Here is a 22,838-nt window from a genome sequence, read left to right as displayed (position 1 = left end):
TCTCTCTTTAATCATTTATTTATGCCAAAAACTTACTCAATATGAGAAATATCAGAGTATATCCACGAAGTATCTTATATTCATTAAATGTTCAACTTTTGTTCAATTCATTTATTGTCACTTTTAAATTATTAAAATATGAAGTAGATGTTGTTTCTTATAGGTATATCTTCTCCATTTTTTCACTATCCTCTATTTCTTATCTTTCCTGTTTTTCCTTCCAATGTTGTTTTCTTTTTTAAATTTTGACTTATTGTTAGATTTCACACTCTGACCCCAAGAAAAGCAGCCATATATATATTGTATATATAAATTAGCAGAGACTCGAACCACAATAATTATCTACGATGACATAAGTAGAGCTAATTTACCGATGACTGGAATAAAAGATTCCGACTGATGTGAATTTATTTACCATCGAAAATACAGTATTATAATGCAAGGAACGGACACTCGCTCCGAGGACTCTGAAGTGTCTTCCTTGTCAACAACGGCCATTGTCGTCGCGATGAGCGCGGCTGTCAAGAGTTGTTATATACGTAAACTGGAAAAATCACCGTCGAATGTTTATTTGCCGGACCAGACGCCAATTTTCGTAGGACGCTCGCCGGAAACCGGCATCACGGACACGAAATGTTCCCGGCGACAAGGTCGCGTATCTCATAAAATTTCCTCTTCCCCCTGTCACGTTACTCCATGATCCGAAAATAGGAGCTCGCTACACGTGACACTTATCTTTGTATGTTTTATTGAAAAAAAAAAACGGCATTTTAAGAAAAAATGTGAACGACAACTTTAAATGATTCGCTCGTGGCTTGGTCCTTGATTGAAGGATTTATGAGCGATAAATATTCACTGTTACGTTGAGATAAAATTATGCTCTATCATTTTTTCACCGGTTGAATTAATATGATAACCCCCGGTACATATAATTTTAATTATAAAATATGTATATAGATTATAAAAATTATAATGTTCTGCAGAAAATTTCGAGAAATTTAAACTTGAAGAGAAAAAAATTATACAATAGCAATATTTTTAGTCAAAACAAAATAATGATCAAAGTAATAATAATAATGATATAATAATAGAATAATAGAAATTTTATTGAATTGACAATTAATTAAAGTTTGAAATATTCTTTATTTAATTAAACTTATAAAGAATTTTAAATCTTTATAAGATTAAATAATTGCTTTTAATGAGGAAAAAGTATTAAAAATATAAATTTATATAATAAAGTTTTAGAGTGAAAAGTGAAAAAAAGAAAATATTTAAAAATTGCTTAATACAGTCTGACTATTTGTAGTAAGATGTCACATCTTCTATGAAATATATTATGCTTTAATTTGCAAGTCAATAATCCACTTATGTATTTACAATAGTTCGTTTATGTGCAAACTATGCGGAAGCTATTGTCACAGTTCAGCAAATTGGCGAGCACGCCTGTGGTTTCAATGGTTTTAAAACTCAGAAGAATGTAAGATTTGTAGCAAGGCACAACGATCGTTTGGAGCTGTTGTATGGCAAGTATGCCTACGAGATTGAATTCAATCCACCGCCACGTGCAAAGAATTTTGTATTGAAAAAAAGGTCTTGTGAGCTAGAAACAGATGACACTGAAAATAGAACAAAAATGTTAAAGCTGAATAATTACTCCGATGAAGAATTGAGAAATGATAGAGAAGAAGAAGAAAAATCGACTTCAAATGATGTTTGTTTCAACCAGAAAGCATTCATTGCTGGATCTAGCACACTCTCCGAAAAAAGCAATAATGATTCAAGTGCATCTGCAAAGTGGGATAGTATTGACAATGGAAATTTATTAATTTATACGCCACCGTTTGTTCAACATCGATCAAAGGTAAATTTAATTGCTGTCATAATAATATAATTTTAATTATTGTCATTGTATATTACAAATACAGAATGTAATAATATAATTTCATATATTTATAAATATAATATACACATATATATCTAAGATTTTGAAAATATTAAATGTAAACAATGATAGTAAAACTAAATTTTAATTTTAGATAGCTGCGTATGATATGGATGGTACTTTAATAAAGACCAAATCTGGCTTGGTATTTCCAAAGGACTGTAATGATTGGCAACTGCTATATCCTGATGTACCTGGTAAATTGAAGCAGCTTCATACGAATGGATACAAAATAGTAATCTTCACAAACCAAGCTGGGCTTAGCACTGGTAAATTTAAGATCAGCGATTTCAAGCTCAAGATTGAAAATATCGTACGGAAGATAAATGTCCCCATTCAGGTATGATATATGTATAATTTATCATTTTAAGTCAATAATATGTTGCTTCATTTTTTATACTTTTTAGGTTTTTATTGCTGTAGGAAAAAGTATTTATAGAAAACCAAGAATCGGTATGTGGGAATTGTTGGAAAAAGAGGTAATTTGTAATTAAATGTATAATACATTTCTCGGCGTTTATGAGTTAACAATTAAAAAAGTTTAGGAATTATTAAAGTTTTTTTTCTTTTTTCGTATCTGTGAAGAGTTTATCTCTTCTGGAGAATCTCTCTATATCGTACATTTCTATCGTTAATTTATTTTTGTTTTATTAAGCGACAGGGAACTAATTTTAATTTCTCCATGAATTATAAATAATTATTTTATTAATAAATTTTTATAAATTTTTTAATTCTCATTGTTTTTTATATAATAACTTTATGACTTTTATCATTGTTGAAGAATGAAAATATTACGATTGACAAAGCTAACTCATTCTACGTCGGTGATGCCGCTGGTCGGCCAAAAAATTGGGCTCCGGGAAAGAAGAAAGATCATTCAAGCGCAGATCGATTAATGGCATTGAATGTGGGTATCAAATTCGAAACACCAGAGGAACACTTTCTGAAGCATAAAACGCCGCCTTACGAATTGCCCAAATTCAACCCGAAAAATCTTTCGCAAACTGACGATCTGTACAAACCCGTGAACGCGAAATTAACGCTACAACAGCAAGAGGTGAGCACTAATTATCAAAGAAAAGATTGTCTTATTAAAAATATTTTTGTAATAAAATTTTTGGTTATATTCCCACATGTATTATTATTATTATTATTCTTTTTTTTTTTTAACAGATGATACTTATGGTTGGCAGTCCAGGCTCTGGAAAATCGCATTTTGTAAAGAATTACTTGAAAGAATATGCACATGTCAATAGAGATACTTTAGGCAGCTGGCAGAAGTGCATAGCTGCAGTCGAGCAATATTTAAATCAAGGAAAGAGCGTAGTTATAGACAATACTAATCCTGATCCTGCCTCAAGACAAAGATATACAGAGATATCAAAGAAACGAAACATTCCCATTAGATGTTTTATTATGACGACAAGTATAGAGCATGCAAAGCATAATAATAAGGTAATTGTGTAAAATTAATTCTTTATGTATACATATATAAATTCTTTTGTAAATTATATTCTATACATTATTGTACCTCTGTATGTAACCGAGAAATATTTATCTTTTGTACAGTTTCGCGAGTTGACTGATTCAAGTCACATTCCGGTCAACGAGGTCATAATAAATTCTTACATGTAAGTGAAATTTATGCATATATATTCTTTTTTTTTACATATTCATATATTCTTCTCTAAAATCATATATAAAAACGAAATTATAATTATGATCAAGCTTTGGTATTTTTTTTCATCAGGACCGAATTATATTTATATCTTAAAATTTTTTCAATCTTTATTCATATTCTAATGATTTGATTGTCAAATTCGAAGGAAAAGTGAAGAATGGACATATACACACAGATATACATAAGTTAATTTGATTCTAATGAGAAAAACATACAATTTATTTTTTTAATGTTTAATATCCAATAGTTAGTAATGTGAAAAATTGTTTTGTCTGATATGTAGGAAAAATTATGTGCCGCCAACTTTGGAAGAAGGCTTCAAGGAAATAGTTGAAATCAATTTTATTCCAAGTTTTCGTAATGAGCAGGATCGAAAGCTCTACAAAATGTACTTGCTTGAAAATTGAATTAGATGATTTGAATTCTTGCTTATAACAAATAGTTAATTATGCATAATGTAAATTGAAATTTATCGCTTATCACGCACTTATTTTTAATATAATAATACCAGCAATCATTGCGATCTATTTACGAGCCATGATCCTTTCAAATCATTAAAATTTCAGTGTAGAATGTCGGAATTTTACATTAAACTATTAACAAAAATTTTAATCAAACGAGAAGCAATTTTTTTTAATTTTTATTCGAATCGCAATTACTTTCATCCGAAAAATATGAGACTTTATGACCTGAAGCTAAAGCGGGAATCCCTCTGGGGATTCTCCCCCCCTTTAAATTCCCCATCTGTGATTATTCGACATCCCTTTAGCTTTTGGCTGACCGGTCGACGAAAGATTGCGCGTTATATAGACAGCGGCGTGACGCTCAATGCAGGCTCAGTGCCCGCGCAGACGTCGTCGCGGCCAGTTGGTTTTCCTCGTTGTGTATATTCGTATTCATATGTGCGTGAGTCGTGTAAACGGTGAATCTGTATAGGAAAAGCAGTGGAAGAATCCAGCCACGTGTGCGACGAACCATCTCCGAGAATATAATGAATACAACGACGGCCAAAATCTTCGATTAGGTGAGGGTCGAGGTTTAATCTCGATCAGAAGAAAGTTTGACCGGTCGTACAACATCTGCTGTTACGCTTGAAAATGACGCGGCGAATCATTCTTTATCGGTTCCCGATCCTCGCGGAGCTTGCCAAAAATAGTTATGTCATTTCTCGTAGATAGTGTGAGAACGAAAGAGTAGGAGATATTTAAATAGTAGCTTATAACATGGTTTAACAGTATATATATCTGGTTATAAATTTAATTCAAAAATAGCAATGATACAGTTCTCGGAGCATTATAACACACTATATTGAAATATTATGATCTTTATGATATATTCCGTTTCAAATATAAATGTATTTATCCATGCATATTGTTATCTTATATTTTAAAGGCGAGTCTTTGATAAGAAGTACAGATGTATTTATTCATCGTGTATCCTGGGTCGATAATTTGCTACGCGCATCGAGATATATGATAATTTCTTCTTTAATAAATAAATCACTTTTGTTGGCGTTTCATTTTGGTAAACTTGATGAGATTATAATTATGATGCGAAAATAAATAGGAAGGATAAATATAGATTGTTATCGACAATTCTCTAGAACGTGTTGACCTTTCCTTATTTTTCGTTATTCCAGGGAGAAATCGACTCTAAACATCTCTAGAAACTATGCGTGAAAGATCATCCTTGATATATCCTATGTATCTATATTATTGGAATTGTATGCTTGGGGTGTGTAAAAAATCATGAATAATATATTTGTGTAACAATAATATTTAATTTAAAAAATCTCTGCTTGAATCAACAAAGAAAGTAATGATAAAATAATCATATTATTATTATTATTATTATTATTATTATTATTATTATTATTATTATTGCTATTATAATAATATTATTGTTATTGCTAGAGTATAACAACTACATGCGTCTTAAACACCCGTTGTATTAATTGCACTCGCTATTTAAGCGTAACTGGTTTCTGCTGGACGCGTTTTGCTCTCGTGTATTACACGTCACGGAAAGATTACGTCATGACTCAACTTTGCAAAGAATGCTTACGATATGTCATTGTCTACCTAGTGTCTCAAAATATCCGACGCAACGTTTAACGTCAGAATGAAGGATTATTTTTGATTATCTTTTGGAGCATATTTTGCTTTAGAGAGATTCTTGGCTTTGACAATTCAAAATTTAAATGATTCTTAGCTTCTGTATATGATAAATTTGTGCCAAAGATTTTTCTTATCTACGATGTGATTCATTCAGTCAATGCAAGCATTTGTGATAAACAAATAAGTTTGATCGGAAAAATATATATGTATTTGTAAAAATCAATAATTACATACATGTATAATTTTTTTTTTTTTTTTTTTTTTAAGAAAAATTAATTACTTTTGTTTCACGATTTAAAATAAAGATAGAATTTTTAAACACGCGTTCTATTTATACATTGCACTTGTTTCCATCGCAGGAGCTATTTGAGAAGACAAAGAGAATCTGGGGGGAACGATGTGGTTAACAAGAGACTATGATAACAATGCGAAAAATATTTACTACGCAGATTATTTCACGCACGTGCTCATAAATAAGGCTTTATTCGCATGTAAATTTCCGTCATCTCACGCACACGTGATGCGAAGATGTGAACGTGACAAACGTTTGTTTTCTTTGCGAAAGGCTCCTTTTTTACTTTTTTTTTTGCTCAAGTCAAAGAATTAGGTAGTCTTAATTTTTTTCTCTTTCCACTCTTTTATCTCTAAGTTTCTTACTTTTATATAATTTGAATATAAAAGAAAATTATTCGCAGATATACAAATAATACTTGATGCTAGTGCATATGAGTTTTTAATTTAATTTTGTATAACTTTAATATGGTATTCTATCTAGCTCTTGTTCTTGGTCACTTTCAAAAATATTGACTTTTGATCGGATACAAATCTGTTTATCATGTGTCACGTGTATCACCGTACGTGTTCGAACCACTTCCTTGTTTGTTATTCAATATGCTTTAATTCTTGGCATTTTCTTGAGATCCTTAGATGAGAAAAGTTTTATTCTTGAATCTGCAAATAAAAATATCTCGAAAATATTTTGAGTTATTATAAGAAAAAATTCCCAATTTATAACAAATCTTAAAATTCTAAAGATTTTATACTTATATGTATAATATATATTTTTTGCTCCTTTTCTTTAACAAAAATCCTTCGTAGTCCTTCTACATCTTGTCATGTTACATTTTCAACTAATTAATTTTTTAAATAAATTAATAATAATTAGTAATTATAATTAATTTCTTAAATAAACTTAATTTTTTTCTTTTTTAATCTTATTGTTAGTTGAATAATTATTTTAGCTAGACAAAATGTCTGCGCTTAAACAGCATTTTTTTATTAAATGCTTGAATCAGCGGGAAGGGTAAGTTTCTGAAAAATTCCATGGTGTAAGAGTCGAGAAATATTTTTTTCGGGATTAAAAAAGTCACGATGTTCAGTTTGATTTACGGAGTCGCTCGTTCAGTTGCGACAAATGTGAGTCATGTGATCAGCTTGTGTTTCAATAAAAATTACATATCGTGCGTCGCTGAACAATTGACCTGGTGTCTTACGACAAATTCACATTGCAGTTGCTGTTATAATACGCCAAACATTTAACCGTTTCTCAATAGATTTTATAGCGCGTAAAACGAAGTTATCATATATCTATCTGATATATTTGGATCTGATACAAGAAACATCTGGTTTTAATAACAATATATATCAATTAAGATCATCTCGTATCTCTTTCTGGTAGCATAAAATTATTTTTAAATAATAAGAGACAGAGAGATTTTAATAATTCGTGTGTACAAAATGAAATATATGAAATTATTAAAATCGTTGACAATTTTGTCACAAAAATTAATCGTTATCAATATTTTATTTATTATTAATATCTTAATTTAATTTTAGCATTTATAATATATTTAATATATAATAAACTTTAATAATTATAATATTTATTCTATTATTTATTTCAAAGTATAAAACTAATTTCATTATTTTTGAAAAACCACATACTTTTCCATCAAAGAAATAATAAATCTTCAGTTAACGATATCTTTAAATATTTTTACCCATATATTTGAAGATTATCTTGATATCAAAGTTATGGGGTCTCGACAGGAAGTTCAATAATTACTATCTTCTATCGTTATTTGATATCAACTGTATTTATTTATATTTCTTATGATATCCCAACAGATTCGATAGACTGAGATTTATTCGAGTGAAATATTTTTCTTTCGGAGGGGAAACTTTGGGAGAATATGTGCTCTATAATACACACACACACATATTTAATATATCATTCAAATAATAATTATATTAATTATATTATAATGATTATTGTCATTTTTATCATTCTTATCTCTCAATTATAAATAAATTTCTTTTACTCGCATCTCCCTCAACTCAGATGTACCCGAATTGCGGTTACCGATTACGAGGGATTTGCCTGTACAATCTTATGTGTATTACGTAATTGTATTAAGAAAAAACTGCCGTATTATGTAACCTTGCTACTACTCCGCGCTTTGCGCGGCTGGCTATTATTCTTTTTTCGATCATTAATCGCCAACTCGTATACATGTTGCTGTCACGTTGTTATTCATTCTCTTATGGATTTCATTTGCTTGAGCAGAGTGAAAGCGCATTAATGTTTTTGTTTCTAAATTAATCCCGATGTGTCACGTGCGTAGATTCGTACAGATGATACATGAGATGATTGAACAAAAAATAATCATATTTGAAAAAATAGAAATTATACAATTTACATATTATATATTATACGATTTTCGTATTTCCATGTAAAGTCATTATTATTTACGACACATATAATTAATATTGTAAAAAGTAATATATTAAATTATTATCACACATGTGTGCAAATATTATACATTATATATCGTTTTCATGATTTCTATCATAAATTACGCTCTAATAAATTTTTTGTGAGATGTTTTATTTATAATATTTATTAGAAAAACTTGTGAGGGAAATAATAAAGTCACACACACACACACACACACACACACACATATATAAATTTTTTATAATTATTATACAATAGTATAATAATATTGCAATTTACATGATAAAAGCGGCGGATTTCTTTTGATATCTAGAATTTATTCATAAAGATTAGTTCGCCGCTAAGATATATGGCTAAAAAAGCTTAATCATAACTTAATCACCGTTCTGCATTATTCATGATCGACACAGATGATGCTGCTTATCAGAGAGAGAAGTCTGGAATATACTATTAAATATCTTCTATGAGGAAACCTTTGGAACCTTGTTATACGTGTTAATCAAATTTGCATGCCACGTAACTTGCGTGCGATGTGTCGTAACATTTTTACGTTAAAAAAACAAAAACAAAAAAAAACAAAAAAAAACCAGCAAACTGGATTCTCTTTTTTTGTTTGTCAATATTTATTATAATATATCCTTTCTTTAAATATCTCGTATATACAAAATAAGTGTTACTTCATTTCTTGCCGTTTATTATGCAATCTTACATTGTAGTAGATCGAAAGAAAATGTTTACATTGTATTATCATCATGATTTGATGAGTAAATATTGTAAGAAATGCTACGAGTCAGATAATTTAAAATAATCTTTGTTAACAAAGCAATCCCTCCCCCCCCCCCTCGCTCTTGCACTTGTTTCTCGATTTCATTGTTTTTACAAAAATCGTATTTTTCAATACATACCGTTTTTCATATTGTACAATACATTGGCCGAGCATTGAATTGATTAATAGTTTAGTCATTATTACACATGGAATGAAAGAATTGATCGGTGTGAAAATTGCAAAGTAGCAAAATATTTATTTAATTTTAATAAATAAAAATTAATATAATGTACAAGTGCAGAGTGGTATTGATTTTATATTAATTAATATTATATTAGGATATAAAATGAATAATATATTTTGATGATAATAAAAATATGATATTAATTAATTATATGATGGATACGAGAGTGAGGGAATAAATAAAATAATGTGAGTAGTAAATGAGAGAATAAGTAAAATAAATGCGATATGGGTTACGATAGAAAATCAAATATTTTGTTATTTATAAACACTTTTCTAGATTCGAATATTGCGAATGATATTACTTTACGAACATAATAATGCCAGAAAGGTCTTATCACTTTTGCTATCGCGCCCATATAGGGCTCATATTCTCTGGAAAATATCTCGGGATAACGTGTGATATTTTAGATTCCCGATATTGCCGGTAACAAACATCTATCTCATTAATTATGAAGGATATGTAATGATTTTCTAGAGAGAATTCATAAAATAAATTTAGAAAACAGCGGAAAGATCTTAGAAAATAAATCTTACCTCATAAATTCTTTGTATATTTTTTATAGCACATTTATGTACTTTGTTGTACATTACATGCATGTTTTTTTTTTCTGTATTCTTTTCGTTATCACGAATGTATAATTTTGTTGATTTTGACGAAACAATCGTTACTTTTAATTTGCTTTCGGCAAAGTTTGATCTGCAAGTTTACATGGCGTATCTTACAATTAAACAGGATCAGATTTAGCTGTAGACACATAAAAATGTTTAAGATAATTAATTATAGAAAATATACAGATAACAAAGAACTCCTGAACAATATAAATCCGATTCTGAGTTTAAGACACCTCTCTCACTCTCTCTCTCTCTCTCTCTTTCTTTCTCGCATCCGATTAGCAGAACCCGAAATAAAAAAGGTAAAAAACAAACTTGATTTCCTTTCGTATAGAACCTTGAACGTTTCTCTACATCATAGGCGTAACTATTATATGGAAAAGAATGTGAAATGAAGAGCTCTACGAATGCAAGCCATAAAAATTCATATTATTTCTTGATAAATGATTTAATCTTTTAAATATTAAAATTCTTAGCTGCCTTTTTTCGTATCTTATGTAGAAAACATCTTAAGGAGCTTTAATTGAAATTAAAATATAAACTGAAAACGGGATCCTCTTGAAATAATGGATTTTCAAACAATAAAAAAGATTAATTCTGAGAGATTATTTCAATTACGAGAAGTAGTTGAGAACATATTGATTACCGAAGATAATAATACGCGAACGTGAGATGCATTATCTATTATAAGGATTTTATCAATGCGTTTCTTTTTTTCTTGCATCATTGTAGCTTATATCTAGTCAATGACCGATAAACTTTTGTACACATTCGTCGAAGCCTAAACGAATTTTCCCCATTAAGTATTATGTCTAGCGCAATATTAATTAAAAATATATTTTTAATCTTGCATGAGAAAAAGTTAACTGCACACGATAAATCCCGAAGAGTTTTAATGCTTAATATGCATATGACACTTTTATAATATAATTATATATAATTTTCGATCGAGATATTTAATTAAATAATTATTAATAAATATTGATTTAAATGATACATAAATTATTACATTTATTAACTAACTTCTTTATAATTTTTAAATCTTTTAATTTAAATTCCACAATCTATAACTATTCTACTTTGTAATCTCTCAATTTATAATTTTGTGTACAATATTTTCTAATTTATAATTTTAAATCTTATCTTACAGGATTTTTCAATTGTTTAACTTTAATTTTAATTTCTATTCTCTCAGATTTGTAAATATATGTCTAGCATAAAAATAAGATACTCTAAGCCGTCGATCGCAAGTTCATGACGTACGCGCATTTTAATTGTATACTTTATTACTTATACATAAGATAAATGCGAGTTGTAGCTACGATCGCATGACCTTCCATGCTATTTGAGAAATGACACAGCAGGCAAATAAATCGCGTGTAGATAAGGCGAAGAGAGTGCAAGCGAATGATATAAGTTTCTTCTTTAAACAGATAGATATACCCGAACAGTTTGAATTCGAACAACAAGCCGATCGTTCTTCTTACTACAATAGTTTGGTGCGCCCATTTTTTCTACTACAAGCAATCAACAGAATTAAAAAAAAAAAAAAAAAAAAAAACCAAGAAAGAACAGAAAAAATATTAGTAAGTTGAAATATATTTCTAAAGTTTCTTATCAGTTAAAAATTATTAGCAAAAATGAATTATTATCTAAGTATTATCATCTATATATTTTTTAAATAATTGTTACACGTAAGAATAATAATAATGTCAAATACATAATTATTATATAATTATTATATAATTATTATTATTTAAAAATTGCTAGAGGGAATCATTAAGACATCTCGAGAATTGCAAAAAGGCACTTGAAGATAAATATCAAGTGATAGACAAGTGATTTAGTAGCTGATATCTTACTTTTTCAAGAGTCTGATCGAAGATTCGCAAAATAAATAGATATTGGCACGATTGATTGTGGGAACTGATGATATCTGCAAAAGAAGCTGATTCAACAAGATACGCGAAGTGTTAATTTAATTGTGATTGAAATCGCGCGACGAAATCGCGCTGATAATCTTGATATCAAAAGCTGTCAATTTTCACAACGTCAGTTCATTATCGCGCGATTTTTGATGATAATTGATGAAGGTATATTGATACTGCAAATTGAAAAGTTGAAAAAGGAAGGATTTTTTATTTAAAAAGAAAAAAAATCCATTCAAACGTCGAATACAAGTGACAGTGTGTTAATAATTGTCGTGTAACTAACTCGATCAGCTAATCGATTTCATCGTGTTGGTTCAATCTAATTTGCGGTGAGTTAATGCTGCGCATAAGGACTGATGGATTCAACGAAAAGCAAGTCAAAGCCGAATCCAAGGGAAAAGGCGAATATTCTGTCGGTATTGCTATGGTGGTAAGTCGTGCAATTTCTCGAATAAATCGACATTTTATTAGACTTTTCATGAGATTCCATGGAATCTAGAGCTATTCAAGTGTTCGAAGATATTTAAATAATTACAGATTAAAATATATTCCATGTGTTTCCATATCTGTACATTTGCACATTCAAATATTTACATATTTAATATTTACGATAATATTCATGCATTAATATTAGGATAAAATATTTCCATTAAAGTAAATATCATTAAATGCGTTAATATTAAAATCAATTATTTAGGATGACATTTCGCAATAATTTGTGATAATAATCATGCGTTAATAGGATGACATTCCGTAATAATGCACAATGTGCGATATATAACGCACACGTGGCCATGTAAAATTACCATTTACCATGTCAAATTACACCTTATCTTCTCACGCAAATTTATTTTGTATTTAAGAATGACATTGCAATTGTCAGGACAAGATGATAAAGTTAGATTGTCATGCTCGTCTTCAAGCTATAAATTCCTTCCAACAATAAGTTTTTAATCTTTTATTTATTCTCATGATTAAATCGTTTAATACTTCAATACACAATTTTTGATAAAATCAAATTAAATTATATCGTTTCTCTCGTCAGGTGGACTATCAGTTTGTTCAAGACAGGATACAAGAAAGTTCTAGAATCAGAGGACTTGTTTGACCCTTTGAAAGTCGACCGATCGGGTCTGCTCGGAGATCGGTTAGAAAAGTAAGCATCGGCTTCATCATATGACAGAAAAGAGGAGAAGATATTTTAATGATTTTTTTCTTTACTCCTCCTTTCCTTCCTTTATTAAGGCGCGGTAATAATAATAATGCGTAGGGTATCGATGTGTTTTCAGACGATGGAAAATCGAACTGGAAAACTCGAAAAAATGGAAACGCAATCCGAGTTTGCTGAAGACCATTTTCCGTACATTCTTGTGGGAGTACTTCTTGCTCGGAATGATTCAGATACTCAACGAGTTTGTGATAAGGTATTATCGATTGGACAATCGAATTTTAGTAAAAAATGACGCGTTTAGTCCATTAACAATTTATTGATAATTAAAATGATCTTTTTGGAGATAAAGTTCTTACGTAGAAAATTAAGAAAGATTTGGATGAGATTTAGATGGGAGTGATAAAGTTAGAGACGCGTAAAAAAGATAGGACATAAGATATTTTAAACACGCGCGTGTTTTCGCATAATGATAACTGATAACATATCGAAATAGAGTATATAATAAAATAATCATACATATTAAAAATTATTATAATTTATTATACCGTGTAAACTCGGACGAAACTGTCGAATACTGACAGCTCTGATATTATTATATATAATATAAAAAAAATAAAATAAAAAATATTATATTTATTATACCCTGATAAAGTCATCTAGAAGAGATGCTAAAAGATTAACGTATGAAATTTCGCAGATTGGGCACGCCGTTGCTGTTGGGTGGTCTCTTGCGCTACTTCCGGAAGGACTCGATCGAATCGTATGAGAACGCTTTATGGTACGCGGTTGGAATATGCATAGCGACTGGCATGAACGTGATAAGCGGCAATCAAACCATTTTCGGAGCTTTTCACGTTGGCGCCAAGATCCGCGTGGCCGTCTGTTCCGTGGTGTACAGAAAGGTTGGTTACGTTCTTTTTCTTTTCTTTTTTTTTAAGAGGGAGATTTTGCATACCGGGGGGCCTGATGCGAGACTCCCCGGTTGTGCCGGATTCCTAAAACCTTCTCTTTTCCCTGGTACAAGAGAAGGACCCCGGGGGGGGGGGGGTCACTCGGGTACTGCTTCCAGAAAAAAAGGCTGGTTATCTGGTTTTCTTGAAGCAATTTAGTTAGAAGATCTATCTGAAAAAAGGTATACTTTGGAAAAGGAAGATTAGATAAGAAATCGTATCTGAAATGGGCATTGAAAGGAACTTTCTTTACATTATCTCTTTGTCCGGTTTTTCGACTCTATAAAAAAAAGAAAGGAAAATGAGAAAAATACACCGAAAAGAAGAGAAAATGGAAAAGTTATAACGGAATATGAAGAAAGAAGCAATTTAAAAGTTCTCTGTCAATAATGTCACAGACAAGAACTTTGACATTCACTTACGCGATATATAAAGTAGATTAAAATAATTCTTACGAATCGCATTTTATTCCACAACATAATCTATCAGCGTGTTAACTCTTGAATTGCATAACAATATTTTACATTTGTCTGGCAGGCTCTGCGTCTGAGCAAGACTGCGCTGGGCGAGACAGCACCGGGAAAAGTGGTCAATCTGGTGGCCAACGATGTCAATAGATTTGATCTTGTCTCCATTTTTATCCATTATATGTGGTCGGCACCTCTGTCCGCTCTAATAGTGGCCTACATCTTATACCAGGAGATCGGCTATGCCGGTCTCATCGGTATCGCTACTATCTTCATGGTTGTGCCGATCCAATGTGAGTCTCCCGTCCGATCGTAATTGATTAAATTACGTAAACAATAATAATTTCTCTATGGATAAATGGTTTGTAAAGTTTCTTCACAAGTTCTTCATTGATTCTCGCGATTTTAGCTTACACCGGCAAGCTGTCGTCCAAGTTTCGTCTTCAGACAGCAATCAAGACTGACGAGCGAGTTCGGTTGATGGACGAGATCATTTCCGGAGTGCAGGTGATCAAAATGTACGCGTGGGAGAAGCCGTTCTGCGCGATGGTCGAGCTGGCTCGCAAGCTAGAGCTACGAGTGGTGACCAAAAGCTCGTACATCCGTGGCATCTACATGACTTTCAATCTCTTCACGACTCGGATGGCGCTCTACTGCACCCTCGTCACTATGCTGATGTTTGGCAACGAAATCACCGCCGACAAGGTCTTCGTCGTTTCGTCCTACTTCAACATTCTTGCGCAGACCATGACTGGCATGTTTGTGCGCGGCTTCGCCGAGCTGGCTGAATGTATGGTGGCTATACGCAGGCTCCAGAGTTTCCTCCTGTTCGACGAGTTCCAGAACAGCAGCATCTCTAAAGCGTCCTCCGACTATCCTAGCCTCTGTTCAGATAAGCAAACCGCCTACAAGCAGGAGGAGAGGCAGGAATTGCCCTTCATCGATGATGATGTCGCGGAGAATTATGAAAACTTAGATCAAAGTAATGATTACAGAAAGCAGAATGGATTGATGATCGTCGCTAGCGATTTGCTAAAGAACACCGCCGACCTTATTGAGGGTGAGTTCGCAAAATCAGGTGTTTCGTTGATGGATTGCGAACTAAATTTCATTATTTGCAGAAAAGAAGCGATTATCCACGTGCAACGGTAACAGTTGTGCCATCAAATTAATCAACGTAACTGCTAAGTGGGAGACTAGGCAGTCGCAAAATATTTTGGAGGATTTGAATTTGGAAATGAAGAAGGGAAAGCTGTACGCCGTGATTGGCATGGTGGGCAGCGGCAAGAGCTCCCTTCTATCTGCGATTCTGGGTGAAATCACCTTGACAGGTGGTCAGATCAAGGTCAACGGCAGTATCAGCTATGCCAGCCAAGAAGCCTGGGTGTTTGGTGCCACCGTTCGACAGAACATACTCTTCGGACAGCCTTACGAGCGCCATCGATACCAGAAGGTGATTAAGGCTTGCGCCCTGCTGCGGGACTTTAAACAGTTCCCGCAGGGCGACCAGACTATGGTAGGCGAACGTGGCAGTTCATTGTCTGGGGGACAGAAGGCCAGGATCAATCTGGCCAGGGCCCTGTATAGACAGTCGGACATCTACCTGTTGGATGATCCTTTAAGCGCGGTAAGCAACTTTCAAAAGTGTCAGTAATCTTTTATCTTTTCATGTATAATGATCATATACAGAATATAAAATTGATAATCTCTAGGTGTGGGCTCTTTATGAATTTTTTTTTTTTTTTTTCAATGATGTAAATCTTAAAATCGAATATAATGAGCTAACAATAATAACAATATATAGTTCTTTTTTTAAATTTACTTCTTTTTAATTAATCTCGATTCTTTCTTTTTGAAAATGATTTATCAAATTAAAGGGATATAAATTTCATGAAGAAAATTAATTAAATTTTGAATTTTGATAATGTAAGAAATTTCTTTTACCTGGTAAAATTCTAGGTCGACGCACACGTCAGCAAACATTTGTTTCACGAATGTATTCAGAGATACCTAGCCGATAAGACGAGGATCTTGGCGACGCATCAGCTGCAATACATAAAGGGAGTGGACGCCATTATACTGCTCGAACAAGGAAGAATAAAATACTTTTCGCATTATCAAGATTTATTGGAGTATCGACCCGAGTACGGAGTACTCTTGGCAGAGGAGAACGAAATCGATGACTCGTCTTTAGAAAGAAGCATGAACATGAGACGAAAGTTTTCCTCCGCGAGTAATAGAGTAAGTGAAAAATATCTAAATAAAAAAAAAAAAAAAGAAATATATTACTGATAACGAAATTTATTCGACAGAGTCGTACGCCGGATGCCAGCAGCGGTGGCACAGACGACGAAGAGGAAGACGAAGATGAAGAGCAACTAAATAACGGTCTCGAGGGCACGTCACGTGGTATAGTTAAAGGTTCTATATTTATCAAGTTCTTCCAAACTGGTGCCAATTTATATATGGCCTTCATTGTTCTATTACTGTTCATCCTCACGCAATTTATTGTCAGTCTCAGCGACTTCTTTGTGCCTTTCTTGTAAGTATCCAGTTGGAAAAAAAAAAAAAAAAAAAATTATTTCGACAATATATCTTTTATTTCATTTTTCGTAAAATATTTTTTTTCGATTTTTTAAAGTGTATATATTTCACTTGATGCATATTAGCTTTCCAAGCGCATATTTAATATAAAGTTTTATTAATCTTAAGCAAACATATTTTTTCTATCTAAGTAATTTTTTTAAATCTGTTTCTGCCAGAGTCAATACTGTAGAAAATCAAAAATATCTAGCCAAGTTACATAGCTTGAATCAAACGAATGATACTTACGAGAACGTAACGACGAATCATTCGGATACTATTCCCTCGGATAATGAGAATATGATGACTTACATCTACATCTACACAGGCATTGTGCTGGGCATTTTCATTGTCGGTATCACCAGATCGTTATTTTTTTACAAGACGTGCATGACTTGCAGCCAGCGTTTGCACGACATGATGTTCAGCGCATTGATTCGCACGGGAATGCGATTCTTCGATACCAATCCTAGCGGAAGGATATTAAACAGGTTCTCTAAGGACATGGGCACTATCGATGAATTATTACCCAAGGCGTGCCTGGATGCCGGACAGATGAACATGATGATGTTCGGCTCGTTGATAGTAACCTGCATAGTCAATCCTATCTTCTTGGTGCCCGTCGTGTTCATCAGCATAATATTTTACTGGCTGCGCAAAGTTTATCTCAAGACCAGTAAAAATGTCAAGCGGCTGGAAGGAATAGGTACGTCTACTTTTCTTTACTTAATCTGTGCTCTTTCTCTCTCTCAAAAATTTATTAAAAAATTTTTATTATTTACTTTATATCTAACTATTGAAAATCCTTCAGAGATATATGAGAAACAGAATCTTTTCGATTCGTTGCGTCTTCAGAATAAAATGCATTCCAAAATATTTTTCTCGCTTCGTCATTTGTAAATTTCCATCTTTCACTTTATTGTGGAATTTATTCATTTTTAATTTATAAATTTACCTTTCGATGCTTTTTATGACTATGGGATTATATTCTTTTGCGTTTCAGCTCGCTCGCCAGTATTTACTCATCTAAATGCCACGTTGAACGGTTTGACAACTATCAGAGCATACTGCGCTCAAACTATACTGAAGCAGGAATTCGACAAGTTGCAGGATGTACACACGTCTACCGTTTATATGTATATTGTCACTAGCACAGCATTTGGATTCGCTCTGGATGTATTCTGTTTTATTTTCATTTCGCTCGTAACCTTTAGCTTTTTGCTATTCAATCAATGTAAGCATCAATGTTTCTTAATCAATCTCCGAAACTCGCATCTAAAAATTGCTCTTCTTATGAAACTTTGATTTAATTTTATTTTAGTACTATCTTTATTTTCAAATTTTATAATTCTTTTATTACTTCTTAAAAAAATTATTTAATTTATTCGAGAATTGTTCTGTTTATTTTATCTATAACAACATTTTTTTATCTCATAAAATAAAATAGTTGATCGTTAATGTGTTATCGAAGTATGCACTTCTATTCAAATAGAAAAAGATGGATCAGTAATTACATCAAATTTTTTAATTTCTGTTTTTTAAAATAATTTTTCAACAATATATAACAATATTCAAATTAAGTATGTCCATTCATGGATTATCAAATTAATTAACAAGTTTCTCTATTTCTAACTCTATTTATACTATTTAAATTAAAATATTTTTCATCAAAATAATAGAGTGTATCCAATCATAATTTTTAAAAAAATTAAAGAAGATATTGTACATATTATTTCAGCATTTTCCGGTGGCGAGGTTGGATTGGCTATCACTCAGATAATGGCAATGACTGGGATAATTCAGTGGGGAATGCGGCAAAGCGCCGAGGTGACGAATCAGATGATGGCAGTGGAACGTGTGCTCGAATATATTCAGCTTGCGGCAGAACCAAATTTGAGAGACAGAGGAACATACTTGAAGAAGAAAGACAAGGAGAATCTGGCATTGCCGGATAATGCACCGAAAAGCTGGCCCGAAGACGGTAGCATCATATTTAAGAATGTTTATATGCGTTACTCAGACGAGGATCCGCCTGTTCTTAAGGGCTTGAATATGGTGATCTATCCCGGGGAGAAGGTACGAGAATTTTATGGAAAAATGTCGGCGTGGTAACAACAAATTTAACAATTTAGAGATCTTGCCAAACAGATAGATAATAGAAATTTATTTATTTATTTTTTTTTTCTTTTGAAAAAATTATAATTCTAATTCTTGTAGAATTCATACACAAAATGTTGAAAAGTTTTTTTTTTTTTTTCTGAAAAGAAGTTCTGCAAAATAAAATAATAATTAAATAAAAAGAAAGCAATTTTTTCCTCTTGAAAAGCTGTAATTTTAATCTTCGAGTATAATTTCAGAAATTTAAAATAAATATGAAATGTAAGATAAATATAAAAATAATATACATATGAAAAAAATAAATATATATTAATACAAAGAGATTAAAAATAATTAATCTGTTAAGGTTACATATAGATCATTTTGATGTTATTGAAATTTTAACAATAGAATATCCCGAAGCTCTCAATAAAAAAAAAAAAAAATTTTGTAATTTATTTTTTAACTTTTGTCGTACATGATCATTTTCTACAGAGATGTCAAAGGATATATATAAATTTTTGTAAATTTTTTCGAACACTTTGAAACAGCTAAAATTGCGATTAGACATTGTGACCCATATGTGATCAAGGACAAAGCAAAGGAAAAATGTTTGATTTAAAGAGAGTTAAGATGCTTAAGAATAATTATTATGTAGGTTGGTATCGTGGGAAGAACTGGTGCCGGAAAATCATCGTTGATAGCAGCTCTATTTCGATTGGCGAAAGTGGAGGGAATCATTGAAATCGATAGTATAAACACGGGTGTGATCGCCTTGGAGGATTTGAGACGCAAGATATCCATCATCCCTCAAGATCCTGTATTATTCTCAGGCACTCTGAGACGTAATTTGGATCCCTTCGATGAATTCCCTGACAAGGATTTGTGGGAAGCACTCGAAGAGGTTTGTCGACCGACAAATATTTAATTTGAAAGCGAAACTGCGATTAATCAAGATCGTAATCTTGTAACATTCACAGATATCAATATGTTTCCCTTTCTTTCAAGATTCTAATGTTCCAGAATCTTGAAGTTTCCAATACAGGCTCCAAGATTCCAAGGTTCCCTAACACTTCGCATTGAATAATTACGAATATATTACACTGCCCGATAAATAATATATCTATTTCAGGTTGAGTTGAAAGACGCGGTTGGCATTAACAATGGGAATGGTTTGGAGAGTCACGTGTTTGACAGAGGCAGCAATTACAGTGTCGGTCAGAGACAATTGGTATGCTTAGCGCGAGCAATTTTGAGAAACAATCGTATATTGATGCTGGATGAGGCGACCGCGAACGTCGATCCGCAAACTGACGCGTTGATCCAACGCACAATCAGAAAAAAGTTTGCGGCCTGCACGATGCTCACAGTTGCGCATCGATTAAACACTATAATGGACAGCGATAAGGTTCTGGTGATGGATAAAGGTCGTATGGCTGTAAGTATATATTTCTTATCCCCCCTTGAAAAGAATAATGGCTCCTATTTTAAATTTCTCGTCGTATTGCTTTTTATTCCACGGTGCTAATTAAATAAATGTATCCATATGTATTCATCCACATCAGCCATAATATTTAATTTGGAATATTAATAACGCAATAATAAATATGAAAGATGGATATAATTGTGAAATTATAATTTGGTGGCACTTTTTCACAGGAATACGATCATCCTCATATATTACTGCAAAATAGCTACAGTCAATTTACTTCCTTGGTAAGAGAAACCGGTCCAGGCATGTACGACCAACTCCTCAAGGTGGCTAAGCAATCTTACGTAAACAAATATGGCGAAACATGACGAAGCATGAATGGATTTTTTGAAAATAAATATTTGTTAATTGAATTTTTTTTTTTTTTTTTTTGTTCTCCGCTTTTTACACTCAATCGAGTTAAAAGCATGTATCATTCAATATACGTGATATGATATATCTATAATATATAGAGAGAACCGAAAGAATATATATAAAGAGGACACACATTATTGTGTATTTGCGCGCGGACAAGTTTCACTTATATTTTCTACAAGCTTAAAAGAATTTGTCGTATGTCTTTCTTCGGAACATTCTTTTATAGACACGATACTTCTCCTAAGTATTATAATGCGTATCTAGAGCGTTTACAGAGAATCATATTTTTGTACGTCATATATTTAGTGATCGCTTTGTTAGATTATTTTTGCCATAATGTCAAATTCTTCTACACGATGAGTCACAGTAATAATTATATTTCTTTATATTCTAAGCTTTTACTTATACACTTTTAGAAATTATAAATATCTTTAAATCTCTTACGGTAAAATAAGCGTATAACAATTTACTTAGGATGAATTGGGTCAGCGAGATAAAGCAAGGTTTATTTTAAATACATGAGTTTATATATACCTAACAATAAGATAATATTTACACACTGTAAACATTTTATCGCGTTATCGTAATATTTAGCATAAGATGGGATCTGAAAATGAGAATTTCTATATAATATAGATGAGTTCGACAATTTAAATAAATTTACTTTATATCAAAGCCAGTCAATAAAATATATTTATCGAAAATAATAGTTAATAATGACAGTTTTATACAATTTTAAAATATTATATCGATTTCTCTCTCTCAACCTGTGATCTTGCCTCAGCGAAGGTTGCATGGCGGCTCTAATGAAAAATATATAGTTTGCAGTATCGCGAATATATAATTATAATCGATACACGAATAAATATTCCGATGATAAACACAGATACTTAAACGAAAGAATATACTTAATTTTTTTAATTTGTCTTAATTATATGTAATTTTTGTTATCGCATTTTTTAAGACAGAAAAATAAGCTCAATATTTTTGTAAACTGCATTTATTGATGCAACTATCTATATTGCTATGATGAAAGTATCGATATAATATTAACAAGTATTAAAGAAAGTTTATGAGTAAATAAGATATATAACGTACCATATTATTTTATATATAACAGTTTTATTAATAATATCGCATTAATGATATACTTAATATATTAATAATAATAATATATTAAATGTAGTTTACTGTTACATGTATCTTATTATATAGAATACGGAGTTTGTCAAGCAGATTTTATATATAAATATATAATAGTATATATATTTTTTATATTTATATATATTTTACTAAACTATTATAAAAATATTCGTAAATGTGTAGATATATATTTACGAATTAATTTTTACTCGTACGAATATCCTTGCACTCGTAAATAATCACTTTTGCGTATTCGATGAGCTCAGGTTTGAAGTGATATTTTATAAATTACTTCATTGTTAATCCATTGTTAATATCGAAATCTTTCCATTTTCTTGCACGATTAGTTATACAAATTCTTCTGCGCTGTATTATAAAAAAGTATGTTACATAAATATATAGTTGTACAGAGTATAGATTGTTAAATACTACATATGTACAATGTAAGCTTACAAAGTGAATTATGCATATAAAAAATATTGTATCTAAATAAACCAAATAAATAAACCAAAGTACAACAAAATATTTAAAAAAGACAGAAAA

General features: G+C 31.5%; 2 protein-coding genes across 2 annotated transcripts; both read left to right on the top strand.

Annotated features, from left to right (window-relative positions):
• The first annotated feature begins 436 nt into the window (after nt 1-436).
• On the top strand, nt 437-4,033 carry Pnkp (Polynucleotide kinase 3'-phosphatase). Its single transcript, XM_070316009.1, has 8 exons — nt 437-650; nt 1,386-1,864; nt 2,040-2,285; nt 2,353-2,424; nt 2,727-3,002; nt 3,119-3,400; nt 3,515-3,576; nt 3,910-4,033. Exons 1-8 carry the CDS (start codon nt 437-439, stop codon nt 4,031-4,033), a joined length of 1,755 nt encoding a protein of 584 aa, XP_070172110.1.
• Nucleotides 4,034-4,040: 7 nt separating this feature from the next.
• LOC138931854 (ATP-binding cassette sub-family C member 4) lies at nt 4,041-22,791 on the top strand. Its single transcript, XM_070293039.1, has 17 exons — nt 4,041-4,650; nt 11,538-11,690; nt 11,875-12,465; nt 13,081-13,191; nt 13,325-13,459; nt 13,904-14,108; nt 14,694-14,916; nt 15,033-15,683; nt 15,745-16,250; nt 16,583-16,864; nt 16,936-17,165; nt 17,386-17,912; nt 18,210-18,440; nt 18,945-19,282; nt 19,962-20,207; nt 20,436-20,741; nt 20,963-22,791. Exons 3-17 carry the CDS (start codon nt 12,392-12,394, stop codon nt 21,101-21,103), a joined length of 4,206 nt encoding a protein of 1,401 aa, XP_070149140.1. The 5' UTR covers nt 4,041-4,650; nt 11,538-11,690; nt 11,875-12,391; the 3' UTR covers nt 21,104-22,791.
• Nucleotides 22,792-22,838: the final 47 nt, after the last annotated feature.

The sequence above is a fragment of the Polyergus mexicanus genome, unplaced genomic scaffold (genome assembly GCF_030449975.1).
Source record: "Polyergus mexicanus isolate NDT 795.1 unplaced genomic scaffold, iyPolMexi1.0 SCAF_3, whole genome shotgun sequence".
Lineage (NCBI taxonomy): Eukaryota > Metazoa > Arthropoda > Insecta > Hymenoptera > Formicidae > Polyergus > Polyergus mexicanus.
The sequence above is the reverse complement of the archived record's forward strand: the minus strand, read 5'-3'. Positions and strand labels throughout refer to the sequence as shown.

Coding starts and splice junctions, on each gene's coding strand:
- Pnkp (XM_070316009.1), top strand. CDS start 437: ATGCAAGGAACGGACACTCGCTCCGAGGACTCTGAAGTGTCTTCCTTG. Junction 2,286..2,352: donor AGATAAATGTCCCCATTCAG/GTATGATATATG, acceptor TATACTTTTTAG/GTTTTTATTGCTGTAGGAAA. Junction 2,425..2,726: donor GGGAATTGTTGGAAAAAGAG/GTAATTTGTAAT, acceptor TCATTGTTGAAG/AATGAAAATATTACGATTGA.
- LOC138931854 (XM_070293039.1), top strand. CDS start 12,392: ATGGATTCAACGAAAAGCAAGTCAAAGCCGAATCCAAGGGAAAAGGCG. Junction 17,166..17,385: donor GACTTCTTTGTGCCTTTCTT/GTAAGTATCCAG, acceptor TGTTTCTGCCAG/AGTCAATACTGTAGAAAATC. Junction 20,208..20,435: donor TGTGGGAAGCACTCGAAGAG/GTTTGTCGACCG, acceptor TATCTATTTCAG/GTTGAGTTGAAAGACGCGGT.